This window comes from Scyliorhinus canicula, chromosome 15 (assembly GCF_902713615.1).
Source record: "Scyliorhinus canicula chromosome 15, sScyCan1.1, whole genome shotgun sequence".
Classification (NCBI taxonomy): domain Eukaryota; kingdom Metazoa; phylum Chordata; class Chondrichthyes; order Carcharhiniformes; family Scyliorhinidae; genus Scyliorhinus; species Scyliorhinus canicula.
The window spans coordinates 70,203,768-70,220,221 of NC_052160.1; the positions used below are offsets into that span (position 1 = coordinate 70,203,768).

General features: G+C 45.8%; 1 protein-coding gene across 1 annotated transcript in view; it reads right to left on the reverse strand.

Moving 5' to 3' along the window:
- LOC119978346 overlaps window positions 1-16,454 on the reverse strand; it is a 439,995-nt gene that overhangs the window by 28,690 nt on the left and 394,851 nt on the right. The window contains exon 70 of the mRNA XM_038819919.1: window positions 5,384-5,493. Coding sequence (XP_038675847.1) covers window positions 5,384-5,493 — 110 coding nt within the window. The remainder of the gene's footprint in view (window positions 1-5,383; window positions 5,494-16,454) is intronic.

Below are 16,454 nucleotides of genomic sequence, written 5' to 3' on the forward strand. Positions count from 1 at the left end.
GTCGCTGATGCTGTGATAAGCATATCCGACTGACTCAGCTGTGTCTGAGTAGTATTCTCCGAAAACCAAATCATCCTGGTTGGATTCTTCTACCACGAGTTGATTCGTGTTGAACTTTGCGACCGTGTCGCTGATGCTGTGATAAGCATATCCGACTGACTCAGCCATGTCTGAATAGTATTCTTTGAAAACCAAATCATCTTGGTTGGATTCATCTACCACGAGTTGGTTCGTGTTGTGCTTTGCGACCGTGTCGCTGATGCTGTGATAAGCATATCCGACTGACCCAGTCAGGTCTGAGAGGTAATCGTCGAAAAACAAATCATCTTTTGTTGTGTCGGAATTCTTTTTGTTCGCTTCACTGTGTGTGGTGAAGGCAGCTTTTTCCAAGGTTTTGTGCAAGTTGTTTTTCACTGTTGGTTTAAGTTCAGGCGTTTTTCTGTGTTCTGAGGCAAGAAAATTTGGTTTTACCACTTTAAGTGTCTTGTTTTCAATTTTCGGGAATTTCCCTTTTAAGTGGGCGTGGTCAGGATTCTCAGACGTCATGACGTCACGCGTTGGCATGACTTGCGCATGCGCAAATCGGCTTTCTTGCCTTGTGCGGTTCGGTGTCCATCGCGCATGCGCGGCTTGCGCATGCGCATGACGGTCCGCGACGAAGACTTTTTTTGATTGCGCATGCGCGGCTTGCGCATGCGCATAACGATCGGCGCCACGATCTTTTGTAAACTGCGCATGCGCGACTTCCGGTTCCGGCGCATGCGCGACTTCCGGTTCCGGCGCATGCGCAGACGCGATTTGTAGTTCTTTGCTTACCAGAGACTGCAAAATGTGCTCCGACGCCATTTTATCGCGGATTTCAGCGTTTTTTCTTTCTAAAAGTTGTAAGTTACCTTTTCTTTCCGATCTGGACTGGATTTCAGCGTTTTGGCTTTGTGAGAAATTCTTTTTATTTCTTCTTTTTGATCTGTACTTTTCATTCGCGATTTCTTGCTCTTTTCGTGATTTTTTAAGTTTTGCATCACTCAGTCTCTGTGCAGTTTGGACTCTGAGTATGTCTTGCTGTTCAAATTTCTCACAGTACTCTTCAAATTTGTTTAGTAACGTTTGTAAGCTGTTTCTGTCTTCACCTTTTGAGTATTTAAATCCATTATAAACTTTCCTAGCTTCATGTCCTTCGATGAGGATTGCTATTTTAATTTCGTCTGAGGCTGCTACTGCATCATATGCTATGATACCGAAATCGAACATTTGTTTAAACCTTTCCCAGACACTTCTTACTTTTCCAGTCGTGTCCAGGTGAAGTGGGTATCCAAGGCACATCCTCTCATCAGCAATGTCTTCCCAAGTCGAATGTCCAGCAGGAGATCTCCATGCCATTCTTGGTTGAGATTTCCATGCCATTTTTTTTTTGTTTTCTGTATCTGCAGCTGAGTTGTCCTGTCATAAGCGTCTGAAATCACTCCTGGGTACCATGTGTTGTTCCTCGTGTCTTAATAAAGCTCGCAGTCTCAAATGTGGAGAAGATGCTTTATTGTGGGTTCGTTCAGTTTCCAGAGCTCGACCTAGAACTACCTTCCAGTGCTAACTACCAGCTTTGCTTGCTGTGTCCTGCTTACCAGCCCGCCTGCTGTGAAGAGTGTGTCCTCACTTCCTGTCCTGATCTATTTATATGGCTCTCCCGTGCTCCCTCTAGTGGTCGCTCAGTTGTGTTGCATCTGGTTAACTTGTGATCACCACAGGCCAGGTCAGGTAAGAATGGTAGATTTCCTGCCCTAAGGGATATTAGTGACTCATCAACAATCAATGCTAGTTTCATCGTCCCCATTACGGAGACTAACTTTATAGTCCAGATTTTGTTTCGATTAACTGAAAAATTAACGGCCAGGGCCGGATTTGAACCCATGTCCCCAGCGTGTTAGCTTGAATCTCTACATTAGTAGATGAGTGACATTAGCACTTTGCCACCATCTCCCGGTATCATATCTCAACTCAGAAGACAAGTAGATTATCTTAAATCACTTAACAGTTTTGGCCGGTCGGTTTAGTCCTCCCTAACAAAAGTAGAAAGATACCATAAACTGATGAACAAGACGTCACAATAAAACATTACAATTCCAAGACAGAAACATTTCTGCAAATGACCTAAGCATCTTACTTTTATTTGAATTGCTGTATTTTCTTTTTGGTGAAACAATTTTGGTCACACACAGTAATTCACTTACCATTTCAGAATTTATTAAGGGGGCAATGTGCTTAACCATTCTCATGAAAGCCCCCAATTTAATTTGTTTAACAATTTGTTAAAAAGGACGACGCATTTAGATGTTACACGTTTATTCCAATTTACTCAATGGAAGATGTTTGTCAAGCTTGAGCAAACTTCTCCACTGCAGCATCGCATTATGATGGGATCACATCTGTTTGCAACTTTAGGATAATCAAATTCACTTAAAATAAAGCCAACTACAATTAAGAATTAAAAACAGAGAATACTGAAAAGGCAGAGCAGGCCTCCAGCATTCGACAAACTAAAATAGACTATTGTTTTGTATCTGATCCTTTATCACAGTGTTATCAAATTTATCAGTCACAATAATTGATCAGTAAGTGAAAGAGTAATAAATAATCATTGGGACACGATCGCATTATGAGTATTTGCATGGTGTATGTATGTGTATTTAACCCTTTGTGTTAGTAAAGTAGTAAGCAGGGAGCTTGATATTGATTTGGTATAGTATGTAAATTAAATGATAGTGAGTTTGCAGCCTGCTTAACCCCTTATTGACTGTAGTGGGGAAAAAAGTCAGATGAGAAGTGTGGGCTTCTGACTTAACCTCACCTGTATTAAACTACTGGGCACAGACAAGTGTGTTCCTTTGATCATTGTGTGTGTTTCACGTCCTTGGTTACTGTTTATTGATTAGCTGCTGAAATCATGTGTAACACCAGCAACAATGGTCCAGCTGAAAACGATAAAAGCTCTCTGTCCATACAGTCAGAACAACCGCTCCAGGCGAGCGAGTCAATAACAGGGACTGCCAACAGGCTCCGTCATGCCAAAAGAGAAAAGGGCAGAGGACAACCGGGTAAGCAGCTGCCAACCATGATCTGGGTGGAGAGCAGGGCTCGGCCTGTCATGTCTTCTTGTGTGAGTCAGCATTCATCACTCCAAAGCCAAAGAACTGCCAGCGACTGCTGGATAGAAACCTGGAACCTGCACTAAATTGGGCTGTGTATGACTGATGTTAGGATTCCATTTTGGTAAAAGAGGGAGATAACAATGTTTTGCGCTGCATGTTGGTTAAGTAAATGCACATGGGAAGCAGATTATTGGGCCCAGGCATTTCCCACCAAAATCAATGCTTGTGGTGAAAATACCACAGTGATCGACTTCCATTGAGCAACACTGTTTCAAGGGAACCCAGAGCATTTTTAATTAAAGAATAAATATTTTCTCTTTCTGGTGCCAATTAAACTTTTGTAGTATTTTGCGGTTTTATTTCAGATGTTCAGTTTTTCTTTAGTTTACAGAAGAAATTCTACAAACATCAATTAAGGAAACAGTAACAATAATTGCAATTAAGTCAAATATCTTGGGCGGAATTCTCTGCTCCCCACGTGGCGTGGGAGAATCGTGGGAGTGCCTCCCGACATTTTTCACGCCCCCAGCGATTCTCCCCCCCCACCCCTGGAAAAATAGCCGCTCGCTGTTTTTCACTGAGGAGAAAGACGGCCACCGCGCATGCGTGGTTCGCGCCGTCTGCGCGATGAAGTAATCCGCGCATGCGGAGGTCTCGGCCGGGAAAGACGGAGACCCGCTCCTAGCCCCCCGGGTGCGGGTGAATTAGGTGCGGGGAGCGGGCCCGAGGCCTTCGTGAACCTCGGCCGATTTCACGACGGCCATCCCGATTTTTATCGGGAGCGGAGAATACCGCCCCATATCAACAAACACACAGGATAAATGGTGAGCGTTTGTGAAGTGCAGATTGTTTTATGGTTAATTGCCGTATAAAGTCAATTGGTGGGATTTTCTGCCCCCCTTCCCATCAAAGCGTATTTTCTGGCAGTGGAGGCAGCTCATTGGATCGGCCGCTGGCAGAATCTTCCGATCCCATGGATGTCTGCGGAGCTCCGTGTGGTTCAGCTGCCCCACTGCTGGGGAACTTTCCGAGGGAGATCGTCATTGGCGGGACTGGAAGATCTGGTCGGCAGGAAGGGTTGGAAAATCCTGCCCAAAGTTAAAAGATTTTATTCTCTCTGGGAAGCAGAGCTAATCCCCAACCAAATCAAGCTTTTGCTTAATTTGCCCATCATAATTATTTCTGATTGTTGCTTCACTTTCATGTCTGTGTTGGTGGAATGAAAAGGGGCTAATCTTTTTTTAAAAATTCATTCATGCGATTTGGGCTGTCGCTGGCTAGGCCAGCAGTTATTGCCTGTCCCTAATTGCCCTTGGGAAGGTGGTGGGGAGCTGGTAACTTGAACCGCTGCAGTCCTTGTGGTGTCGGTACACCCACAGTGCTGTTAGGGAGGGAGTTCCAGGATTTTCACCCAGCGACAGTGATATATTTCCAACTCGGGTTGGTGTTTGATTTGGAAAGCGAATTGCAGGGGGTGACATTCCTGTGCATCTGCTGCTCGTATCCTTCGAGGTGGTGTAAGATTAGGTCGCATGGCGGAGTATCATACCTGTCGTCTACCTGTCTTGGCTGGTATTTTACCAGCTGGGGATGTTGGGTGGCCCATCTGCCCTTGGCCCAATTGAGGCCTTTAAGTGGCCAATTAATGGCTACGCCAGGCCTCCTTGAGCTACCACAGATAAAGCCGCAGCAGCGGTTAGTGGGGGTGGGGGGGGCGTGGGGTGCTGCCCGTGCCACGTTGCGAGGCTGCCATGTAAACCCTGGTGGCCTTATGCCTATGGGGGGGGGGGGGGGGGGGGGGGGGGCGAGAGAGCAGGTCTATTTTGTTTGGGTACCCACAATGGATTCCCCTTCCTCCCCCACTGCAACAAGTGATCATCACGGCACCCCCCCCACCCCCCCACAGGCTTGTTATATCACCCCACCCTGGCCTTCTGATTGACAGCCCTTGACAGTGCCTGCTGACTGGTCACGGTGAAGCCGGGCTGACTCGCCTTTCAATCTGGCCTCCTCTTGGCGCTCCTTGTGGGAGCCTCATTGGCTGAAAGCTCTTGGAGGCAGGGCATCTTTCTCGGTGAGAGTGGGAGCCGTGACCTTTGTCACTGAACGGCCTATTACGGTTTTGAACTTGCTTCCTGGCCCTGTGGGATTGGCACGCCCCTGACCTTTCAGCCAGGATGTGGGTTCCAACCAACAATTTCATCATTGGGTGTGAAAGTGTGCTGGAATCAATACTCCACCTGCCACTTCTGGGTAAACTCTTCCACGTCCTCAGTTTGCGAGTGATTGGGTAGGGTGAACTCATTTCCAGCTTCATTATCATTTGTTCCAAACAGACCAGCTGATAAACCTACAAATAACAAGTAAAAGCATGAATAATAAACTCTGTTTACTTATTTAGAACCATAGAAAAGTTACAGTGCAGAAAGAGGCTATTCGGCCCATCATGGTCTGCGCCGGCCAAAGAAAAAGAGAAAAAAATAAACTAGCTGCTCATTTTAATCCCACTTTCCAGCACTTGGTCCGTCACCATTGATCTTTCCCTTCACGCTTGAATACATTACCATTACCCTGCTTTGATGCTAACAATATTGTTGTAAATACTCTTGCTATGATTGACAGGTCATCACCACATCAAAGGCAGCTACGTGTTTCATGTTGTGAAAAAGAGAAACTCAAAGCACTTAGCTGTTTTTGATATAGTGATCAGCGGACCAAGAAGGAGCTCTACTGAACGGATTGCCTTCACATGATCAGCAATGTACACAGCGTCTGTAATAAAACAGGGGAGCTGGAGACAATCATGAATTGGGAAGAAGCAGATATAGTTGTGATTATGATGCACGGCAAGCGGAAATATCAGGCCTGGGAATTCCACATTACAGGGAATAATAGGTTTAGAAAATGTAAAGAAAATGGGGAGTTGGAGTGGTGTTTTATAATTCACTCAGAGTCCGAGTGCTATGGCAACATATATGTTTCCATGCAAGTGGTAGTCCGTAGCTACGGATGTTGATTGTAAAGGCTCCAACTTTATTTCTCCCACATGGCTGACCAGGAACCTCACCCACTCTTATTGCCTGCAACTGGTGTGCATTGAAAGGATTTGCAGGTTGATACTCAACCTGTTTGATCATGGGATGAATGCACCTTCCTTGGCCATCAAATGTCCTGGGGTTGGACTTAACAAGAGCTTTTAGCACAGATATAAGGATGCTTGCTAGCCACTGCAGGGGTAGCTGTACCTAATAGGGAAAACATAATGGCAGTAGAAAAAAGGAAGACAGCTATTCAGCACGACAAAAATACAACAGAGATATAAGTTAATTAAAGATCATTCTCATGACTTGGTGCCATCTATTGACCATCTAATACTGCAAGGGAGATGAAGGATGGAATATGCAGATGAATTAGGAGAATTGAGTAAAAAACATAGCATAATCATCATGAGAGATTTTAAGTACCCTGATGTTAATTGGTCAGAAAAGGTGGGTAAATGGGGTAAGGGAATCAAGTTTCTACAATGTTTACAAGACTCCTTTCTAACCCAATTGGTGAAAACGGAAGATTCACTATTGGATCTAATAATGGGAAAACAACCAGAGCAGATAAGAGATGTAAAAGTAGGGGCAACAGTACTTGTAGGCAATAGTGACTAGAACATAATGTTTAAAATTCTCCGGTTGGGAAGCTATGTTCACCCGCCGGAGGAGAATTTCAACCGATTTAGCGCAAATTGGGAAGCAATTCAGTATACCTTGCCTACAAATTTATGCAAGGCAAGGAATACAAGGGATTCCTGAGGGAATCCCACTATCGGACCAACATTTTGAGCGGGTGGCCCGATAGCGAAGTCCTTTGGCTGGTCACCCCTCCCCTCTGCAAGCAAATCAGTGCCCCACTGCACTGCAAAGCAGTTCCCCCACCCCGGATTGCCTGGTTGTCCCCCTTCCCCCTGTTATGGGGTGACCCGACCCGCTCCTGTAATGGAGAGCAGTCCAGACAGGGGCAGTTCAAACAATTACAGCTGTACTACTTACCTAGAAGCTTCACATGTCCATTCATCAAAGGAGAACAGCTGTAACTTGCGTTTTACTCCCTCAAATCCATTAGCTGCAAGCCACATATTCCTTTCTAGCAGTGGGCTGTGATTGACAGCTTCCACAAACAAGCTACAGCCTTGATTCATTCATCTCCCTTCATGGATGAGTGACTCTAAGTGCTGAAACCCCAATGTTTACAAATATCAACCACTGCAGAGAGCAGTATGTGCATTGCAATCAGACGCTTGAATGGATCTGTGGGGTTAAAGCACAGGTCACAGCTGTTCTCCTTCTAATAATGGACCAGGTGGAGCCTCCAGGTAAGTGTTACAACTGTAATGTTTTTGCATTGCCCCAGCCTGGATTGCTCTCTAGCTTCCAGACAGGGGTCTCTTTTCTGGGAGGGGGTTGCCTGTGAGGGGGGGGGGGTCACATTAGTCAGGGGGATAGACTTTGGGGACAACTCCCCTGAGGAGCTACCCCCTTGGCCCAGCACAAGGTCTACCACATCAGGACCGCACTGGTAAATAACAGAAGTGATCCGCGCCCATGTGATTCCCGACCCATGTGACCGAAGAATCATGGAGGGCTGGAGACGCATTTGCATTCATTTACATCCTTCCGCTGGTGTACGGTCGTGACCCTCCATCACGTGCCATCAAGGGGCTGGAGCATAGCATTCGGATTGGCGCCTGGTGCCAATCCCAATTTTCCCCCGATGCCCAATTCTCTATTCCATCAGGAAACGCGCTTTGGGCGTTGTGGGACGGAGAATCCAGCCCAATACGTTTTGAAAGGATGATCAGGACATAAATATATATATATATATGGCAGAACTTAGATTTATAGATTGGCGAATTTGATTTTGAGGGGCTGAGAATAGAACTTGGCAAAATAAAACGGGCAACAATATGAACAATGATGTAAATCAACAATGGGAAATATTTAAAATGGTGTCTGACAGAGTGCAGGGAATATATAGTCACTAAAAGGACAAAACAAATTAAACAATAGTCAGATTCCATGGATGAATAAAGACATAAGCAAGCAATTGAGGGTTGGGAAAAAAGTATCAATTATATAGATAACAGAGGTGTGCAGAATGCAAAGAGGTTAGGTAAGAAATAACAGAAGAAAACAATTAACAAAGCAAAGAGGAACTATGAAGTTATCATAAAACAGAATAGAAAAATATTTTAAAGGTGCATTAATAAAAAGAGCAAGGCTATGATGAGAATAGAGCAATTAAGAGATAGACGGGACAATGCCACAGATAACCACAGCCAGATGGCAGAAATATGAAATAATTATTTTGATTCTGTATTTACCAGGGAAATAGAACAGATAGACATGACTGATGAGATGAGCGATGGGTTAAGTGTATTTAAAATAAAAGAGGTGATATATTGAATAAACTAAACAGACAAAGTGGATCAAAGTCCTGATCCAGGTGGATTGCCTCCACATATTTTAAAATAATCTAGGGAAGAGTTAGCAGAGGCATTACTGCTCATCATTTATAATTTGTTCAGAAAATGGTGTAGTCCCAGATGATTGGCAGAAAGCTGATGTAATTCCTATATTTCAAAAAGGGGGCAGAACTTGTCCAGGGAATTACAGGCCAGCGGTTTAACATCAGTTGTAGGAAAATAATAGAATCTCAATTAAAGGAGCGAATATAAGATATCTAGAAATGAAAAATATAATAATATAATTTTTATTGTCACAAGTAGGCTTACATTGCAATGAAGTTACTGTGAAAAGCCCCTAGTCGCCACATTCTAGCGCCTGTTCGGGTACACAGAGGGAGAATTCAGAATGTCCAAATTACCTAACAGCACGCCTTTCTGGACTAGTGGGAGGAAACTGGAGCATCCAGAGGAAACCCACGCAGACACAGGGAGAACGTGCAGACTCTGCACAGACAGTGATCCAGCTGGGAATCGAAACTGGGACCCTGGCGCTGTGAAGCCACAGAGCTAACCACTGTGCCATCGTGCTGCCCGGACAATGAATAGTCAGAATGGATTTCAACAGAGAATCTCTTGCTTGATCAACCTTGTTGGAAGGCAATGGTATTGCAGCAGCTGTTATTGATCTGGATTTTCAGAAGGCCTTTGGCGTCCTATTATAGATACATGAAAGTCAGAGAATGTGGAGCCAGGGGACGTGGCAGAATGAAGAGCTATTTATTCAGAGTGGCATGGGATGGGTATGTTTTACAAAGGGGTCAGGGCTGGTTCCACAGCTGTTCACAATTGACATCAACAACATAGATTTTGAAACCAAAAACACAGTTTCCAAATTTGTGGATGACAGCAAATTGCGCGTTGGGGGGATAGTCAGCGAGCAGGGTTGCAACAAAGCACAGGAGGCCATTAATAAACTTGCAGATGTGCAAATAATTGGCAAATGAAGTTTGAAATGAATGAAAATTAATGAATGAAAATTGATTATTGTCACAAGTAGGCTTCAAATTAAGTTACTGTGAAAAGCCCCCAGTCACCACATTCCGGCGCCCATTTGGGGAGGCTGGTACAGGAATTGAACCGTGCTGCTGGCCTGCCTTGGTCTGCTTTCAAAGCCAGCGATTTAGCCCTGTGCTAAACCAGCCCCTAAAAAATTTTAATCAGAAAAGTCCCGAGTCGCCACATTCCGGCGCCTGTTCGGGGAGGCCAGTCCGGGAATTGAACCCGCGCTGCTGGCCTTGTTCTGCATTACAAGCCAGCTGACTGTGCTAAACCAGATATTCAAAATGAAAATTGCTTATTGTCACAAGTAGGCTTCAACTGAAGTTACTATGAAAAGCCCCTGGTCGCCACATTCCAGCGCCTGTTACGGGAATTGAACTGTGCTACTGGCCTGCCTTGGTCTGCTATCAAAGCCAACAATTTAGCCCCGTGGTAAACCAGCCCCTGGATAAGTTTAATGCTGATTCTGGTAGGAGGAATAGAACTTATAACTTGGAAGGCGCAAGTCTAGGTGGGGTTGAGGAACAAAGGAACCAAGTGGGCCGGGGCCTTCCAACCCCAGAGCCACCAGAGGACACCCGCCAGGGGCATCTAAGGCCACAGGATGAGGTAGGCAGCTAGCAGCCTCCATCTCAGATGTACATCCTGAGGAAACATGTAGTTTTAGAGCTAGGAGAGCCAGGCATGTTGAGAAACAATGAGGGAAACTGGGGGAGGGGGGTGGGGTATGGGGGGGTAGGTAGGGGATGGGGCGGCACCATCGGGAGTAGGGTATTACAACACATTGACTATCTTTTTGCACAACCATTATGATGCCTCTGTCACTTCCTTCCGCAACGCGGGCTGACTACTGGATCCTCTGGCCATCTCTCCAGGCATCTCCCCCCTCTCCCCATGGCGCTCACCCACCCTCCAGCCATGGACATGTCCCCAGAGCTGTTTCCCATCTCCTGGGTGTTTGGATGTTGCGTGTTTGGATGTTGCGTGTGTGGTGTTGCCCCCCCCCCCGCATTGTTCAAGCACAGATCCAGGCATCAAGGTGTGATTGGGATGCTAGGCAATGATGCACACGTGCTACATAGCCCGCCCACCCACGGGAATCCACTTGGCATGTGTGAAGTGCTCACGTAACCATGATTACCAATTCCCTATTAGCGTTCAGCTGCGCAGCCAGAGGCCTCAGCAATCAGTGGGGGTTATGCGTGGTCATTGGGGCAGGCGGGCAGGGACAAGGGTTGCCCCTGGCATGGCTACACATAAGACAGGGGTTGGCATGGTGTAGCCGCGAGTGTGTGGTAAACATCACTGGTAACACACTACATGTATTACGGTACTGCCACTGTATTACAGGTACCACAGTAAATCCCAGCCTGCTGGCTCCTCTCAGCAGGCGCTGTATAAAAGTGTGTGCTCTCCTGCGCTGCTCCCATTCTGGTTCCAGCTGCAGGAGGCACAACATCTTGTGCAATAAAGCCTCGGTTGTTTCACCATTCTCATTTTGTGGTCATTAATGGTACATCAGAGTGGCTGCCCCCCCCCCCCCAAACACCTCTCCCCAACCCCCCCATGGTGGCCCACCCAGTCAAGGTCCCTTACCCCCAGCCGAGGGTCCCTTACCCTCCCATCGATCACTGGGACAGCAAGCCCAGCACCCCCGGGCTCTTTGCCTGTGAGTAAAGATGGCTACTCACTGTGATGTTCCTTGTATTGTTCTCCAAGATAGCTAAAAGTCATAGTGTTTACAAAGAACATCAAGTATTTAAAACACAGCTAATTTATTTTACACTACTTTAAATGGTTTGCACACTCTACTAAGTAGTAGCTAACAAAATAACAGTATTGAATCTATGTTACAGTAATCTATTATGTGTCTCTAATTAAACCAACACTCTAACTCAGGGGTGGGCAAACTACGGCCCGCGGGCCGCATGCGGCCCGCCAAAGGTCTTTATTGGCCCACCAAGATCAAGTCATTAAAAAAAAAAAATTTGTTTTAAGGTTAATGGGGGGGCTGTTGGGTTACGGGTATAGGGTGGATACGTTGACTTGAGTAGGGTGATCATTGCTCAGCACAACATCAAGGGCCGAAGGGCCTGTTCTGTGCTGTACTGTTCTATGTTCTATATGAGGTGCCCAGTATCATAACCGGGTGAAGTAATTATTTTACTTAATATACTATGCGGCCCTTTAAAATTGTGAATTTCTGAATGTGGCCCTTGCACGGAAAAGTTTGCCCACCCCTGCTCTAACTCAACCTCGCGCTATACTTCTCCATAAGCTTCCCCCAGAATGCTTAGTGACGCAGCCTTTTATTTATTTATTTTTTTCCCCATACATTTATAGTATCCAATTCTTTTTTCCGATTAAGGGGCAATTTAACGTGGCAATTAACCTACCCTGCACATCTTTGGGTTGTGGGGGTGAAATCCACGCAAACACGGGGAGAATGTGCAAACTCCACACGGATAGTGACCCAGAGCCGGGATCGAACCTGGGACCTCGGCGCCGTGAGGCAGCAATGCTAACCACTGCACCACCGTGCTGCCTGACACAGCTTTTTCCAAGACTACTCAGTAATGCCATCTAGTGTTGAGATAAATGAACATCATCTTGTTAACCCTTTACTCTCCTTAGATTATAATATTATTACACGCACCTCCTCGGTCCTTCCGTCAGGTTCACATTTTTCAAAAGGAGTACTAATCGGCGCTAGTGTGAGCACTTGCTGGGGATGCCGCTGAATGACAGGAGGCCGTTGGATCTGGGATGGCTCCCGTTAATTCCATAGAAATTAGGTGTAAGTGGTGATAATTGGTTTTACCTAGGGCAGCGGGCCGATTGAATTGCAAACTGCTTGGCGGCCGGCGCGGATCTCGTTTTTAGCCTCTCCCGCTATTCACCAGTCTCGTTTCGATTGAGCAAGAACGTAACGAGGCCGGAGAATCACGCCCAAAGTTTATTAGGTTTCGTACAAAAATAAATATTTGTCTAAATAATACGATTCTAAAACAGGATCATGAAAGGTGGGCAATTGCAATGAGTATAACAGTAAGTTTAAGTTTGCAAGGAAGACAAGAGACAGGAAAATCAGAGAAGGCATAAATAATTAGGGAAAAGCATAGCAAATATTTTTAAAATATTAAACAGGATATTTAAAATAATGGTTACTACTTTCATGTAAAAGCAGTGTCATTTGCTATAACCTCTGTTTCTGGACACTCGACTGAGGATGGTGTTTAAATAAACTACGCTGTAACCTCCCCAGTCGGGAATGGGTGGTACCAAGGCATTTCAGAATGTCAGAATGTTCCCGATTATAGAATAACTTTAAAATACCTTAACCACACACGTTTGAACCAGATATAAATATGTACCTGATACAATAAACATCAAAAGTGTGTATTTTCAAATTCATTGATTTGAAAATATGGATTGATGCATTAATGCATAGGGCTCCAGAATAAAATTGCATTGTTCACAGTTAACCAATACCCTCCTTTATAAATGTTCTTTTAGGCTTCTAAGTCCCAATGCATTCATGGTATACATTTGAAGACACTTGCAGTTAATTCAGTTTCTTATCTGATCTGTTTCCTTCACATCAGTGCTTCCCAAACTATTTCCAATGTAACCCTATCTTAATACATACACTGCATTCAGGCCCTCTCCCCCTCCTGGACACAGAGTATTCACCTCCACACACACACACACACACACACACACACACACACATTAGCCTCTCTGCCCCATTTTTGTTCTAGATGGCAGTGATTGTGACTCAGAGCCCCCAGCCAGGGTGAGGAGCAGCCTGTACAATAGACAGCCAGAAGCAGCCACACAGTCAAATTCGAAGCTGCCACTTACCTTCCCAGCTCAGCTGTAGTGCCCTCCCAAGCCTTCCTGCACTCCGGACACATTGGTCACTTAGTGAGTTACACTTGCCGGCGTCTGTCTTCACCAGGTCAGTGCAAAACAACCTGGATCCACTCAGCAGTAACTGGTAAAGGTTTTCTAAGGTTAAACGTGCATTTTTTGCTCAGAGTTGTTGCCTCAGAAGAGGGGGAGCTCGTGATCCCAAAAGTTATATCTGCGACCTTTCAGCTGAAAGTATTAGACAACTGGGCTCCATTTCAGAAAGAACCCACACCACCCCACTACCCCCACACCACACCATCACCCCCACAGATGCCAGTGTTATGTAGTTACATTGTGTACCCTGTGTTGCTCTATTATGCATTTTCTTTTATTTCCTTTCCTTTTCATGTACTTAATGGTCTGTTGAGCTGCTCGCAGAAAAATGCTCTTTTTTTTTAAGAAAATATTTTATTAAAGCATTTGTAATTTTCACATTATTGTACATTAACATCTCTTAAACAACTGTGTGGGCCGATACACATAAAGAAAGAAAAAAAAAACAACCTACAGAACATCCCCTACTACCCCCGCTCTATTCCGTAGCTACCCGTAAACTATATTTTCTGTCCCGTTGTAACATTACCATGCCTCCTGCCCCCCCCCCCCCCCCCCCCCCCCCCGTAAACTATATTCTCTGTCCAGTTGTAACATTACCATGCCTCCTGCGCCCCCCCCCCCCCCCGTAAACTATATTCTCTGTCCAGTTGTAACATTACCATGCCTCCTGCCCCCCCCCCTACTGCTGATGTTCAATTTTCCTTGAAGGAGTCTATGAACGGCTGCCATCTCAGGGCGAACCCTTGAATTGGTTCTCTCAAAACGAATTTAATTTTCTCCAGATTGAGAAACCCTGCCATATTGCTGACCCACACTCCTGACTTTGGGGGCTCCGAGTCCCTCCATCCTAGCAAAATCTGTCTCAGGGTCACCAGGGAGGAGAAGGCCAGGACTTCGGCCACCCTCCCTCCCATGGCTCCTGGATCTTCCGATACCCCAAACATTGTCAATGCAGGACCTCTGACATAACGTCTGCAAATCCCTGCCAGAATCCCCACAATTGCGGACATGCCCAAAACATATGTACATGGTTTGCCGGGCTACCCCCACATATCTGTCCTCCACCTCCTCAAAGAACCTGCTCATCTGGGCTACCATCATGTGGGCTCTGTGGACCACCTTGAACTAGATCAAGCTAAGTCTGGCACACAAGGAGGATGAATTGACTCTCCTCAGGGCTTTTTCCCACAGCTCAAAATCTATCTCCCCACCCAGCTCCTCCTTCCACTTCCTGTTCACCTCCCTGATAGGGGACCCTTCCTACTCCATTAACTCATTGTATATCTCCGAGACCCTCCCCATTCCAACCTCTGTTTTTGACATCACCTTATCTTGTAACCCCCTCAGGGGGAGGAGAGAGAAGCCAGGAACCTGCTTCCGGACAAAATCCCGTACCTGGAGGTACCGAAACCCGTTCCCGCCCGGCAACTCAAACTCCAACTACCCCGCTTCTGCCGCTGTTGTAGAATGCCAATTTCCATTGCCATTGATGTGGACTCCTCCTCTCGTTCCGTTGCCTACTCCTGCAGCTTTTGAACCTCCTGTCCCTGAGTCTTCACTTTCTCCTCTACCCGGTCGACCACCCCCTTAAATCGAGGCCACCACCTGGGTCAGGTCCTCAGCACACTCCTTGCGATCCTGGGTGAACTTCCCGTCCAAATATTCGACCAACTGGTCCATTGTCCATTGGGTAGATGCGGCCAAACTTTGCCTCGTTGTCATTGAACCCACTGTTTTCTGAGTTTTGTTTCCATCCATCTTTTGATTTCTTCTTATTGGGAGTCGCCTCCTTCTCCTCTCATTTTTATCAATTTATGTTGAGAAATTCCCGCGAAAATCCAGCTTAAAAGCCGTTTTAATACCTCTAAAGGCGAGAGCTGCTAAATGTGCGACCGTTCACTCCATGACAATCCACCCTCACACCACACCACCACCCCCACCACACCTTACTGCCCCCTACCACACCACCACCTCACGCCATACCACAAAACCACCCCCATACCACACCACCACCCTCACCTGTTATGGGCCAGGGTTTAGAGAATCCTAAAGTGTATCATGGAGTTCACCTGACCCACAACTTTTAATAGATTGTGGTATGGGGAGCACATGGCCCACTCTACAGGTGTGGTACAGCAGAAATGGAATAGTATTTTTCAAGCACAAAAAAAAGTTTATTCTATGAATTCAAGTTAACCTTTTTAAAACATACAGTGAACATCTTACCAACCATCAATTCAAATATAACTCCCAAAGAATACAAAACTAAGTAATCCTTAAGCTGTGCTTTTAACATCCATAAGACTTTAAAAAAACCTTTAAACAGAAGGACATTAGGTTAAAGTCACTACTGAGAGCAGTTATTAGTTTTAAATCACAAAATGATCGATTTACAGTCTTTAGATTACAGCGAGAGAGACTTGTACACTTTCTGGCTGTGACTGCAGCTATCCAGCTCTGAAAATGAAACTAAAACACACCCTGCAGCAAACAGCCTAAAACGAAAGTAAAAAGCTGACAGACAGCCCAGCTCCACCCACTCTCTGACATCACTGCAGTAATAAACACCCATTTCATAAAGGTACTCTCACTACAGATACTTATATACACACCCATTTATAAACACCCATTTCTTAAAGATACTCTCACATGACACACCCCACCACAATCCCACCACCCCACATCACACCATCACCCCCACTCCATCCCACTACCCCCACAACACAACTCCCAACCACCCCACACCATACCACCACCCCACCTCACACCATCACCCCCACTCCATCCCACTACCCCCACAACACAACACCCAACCACCCCACACC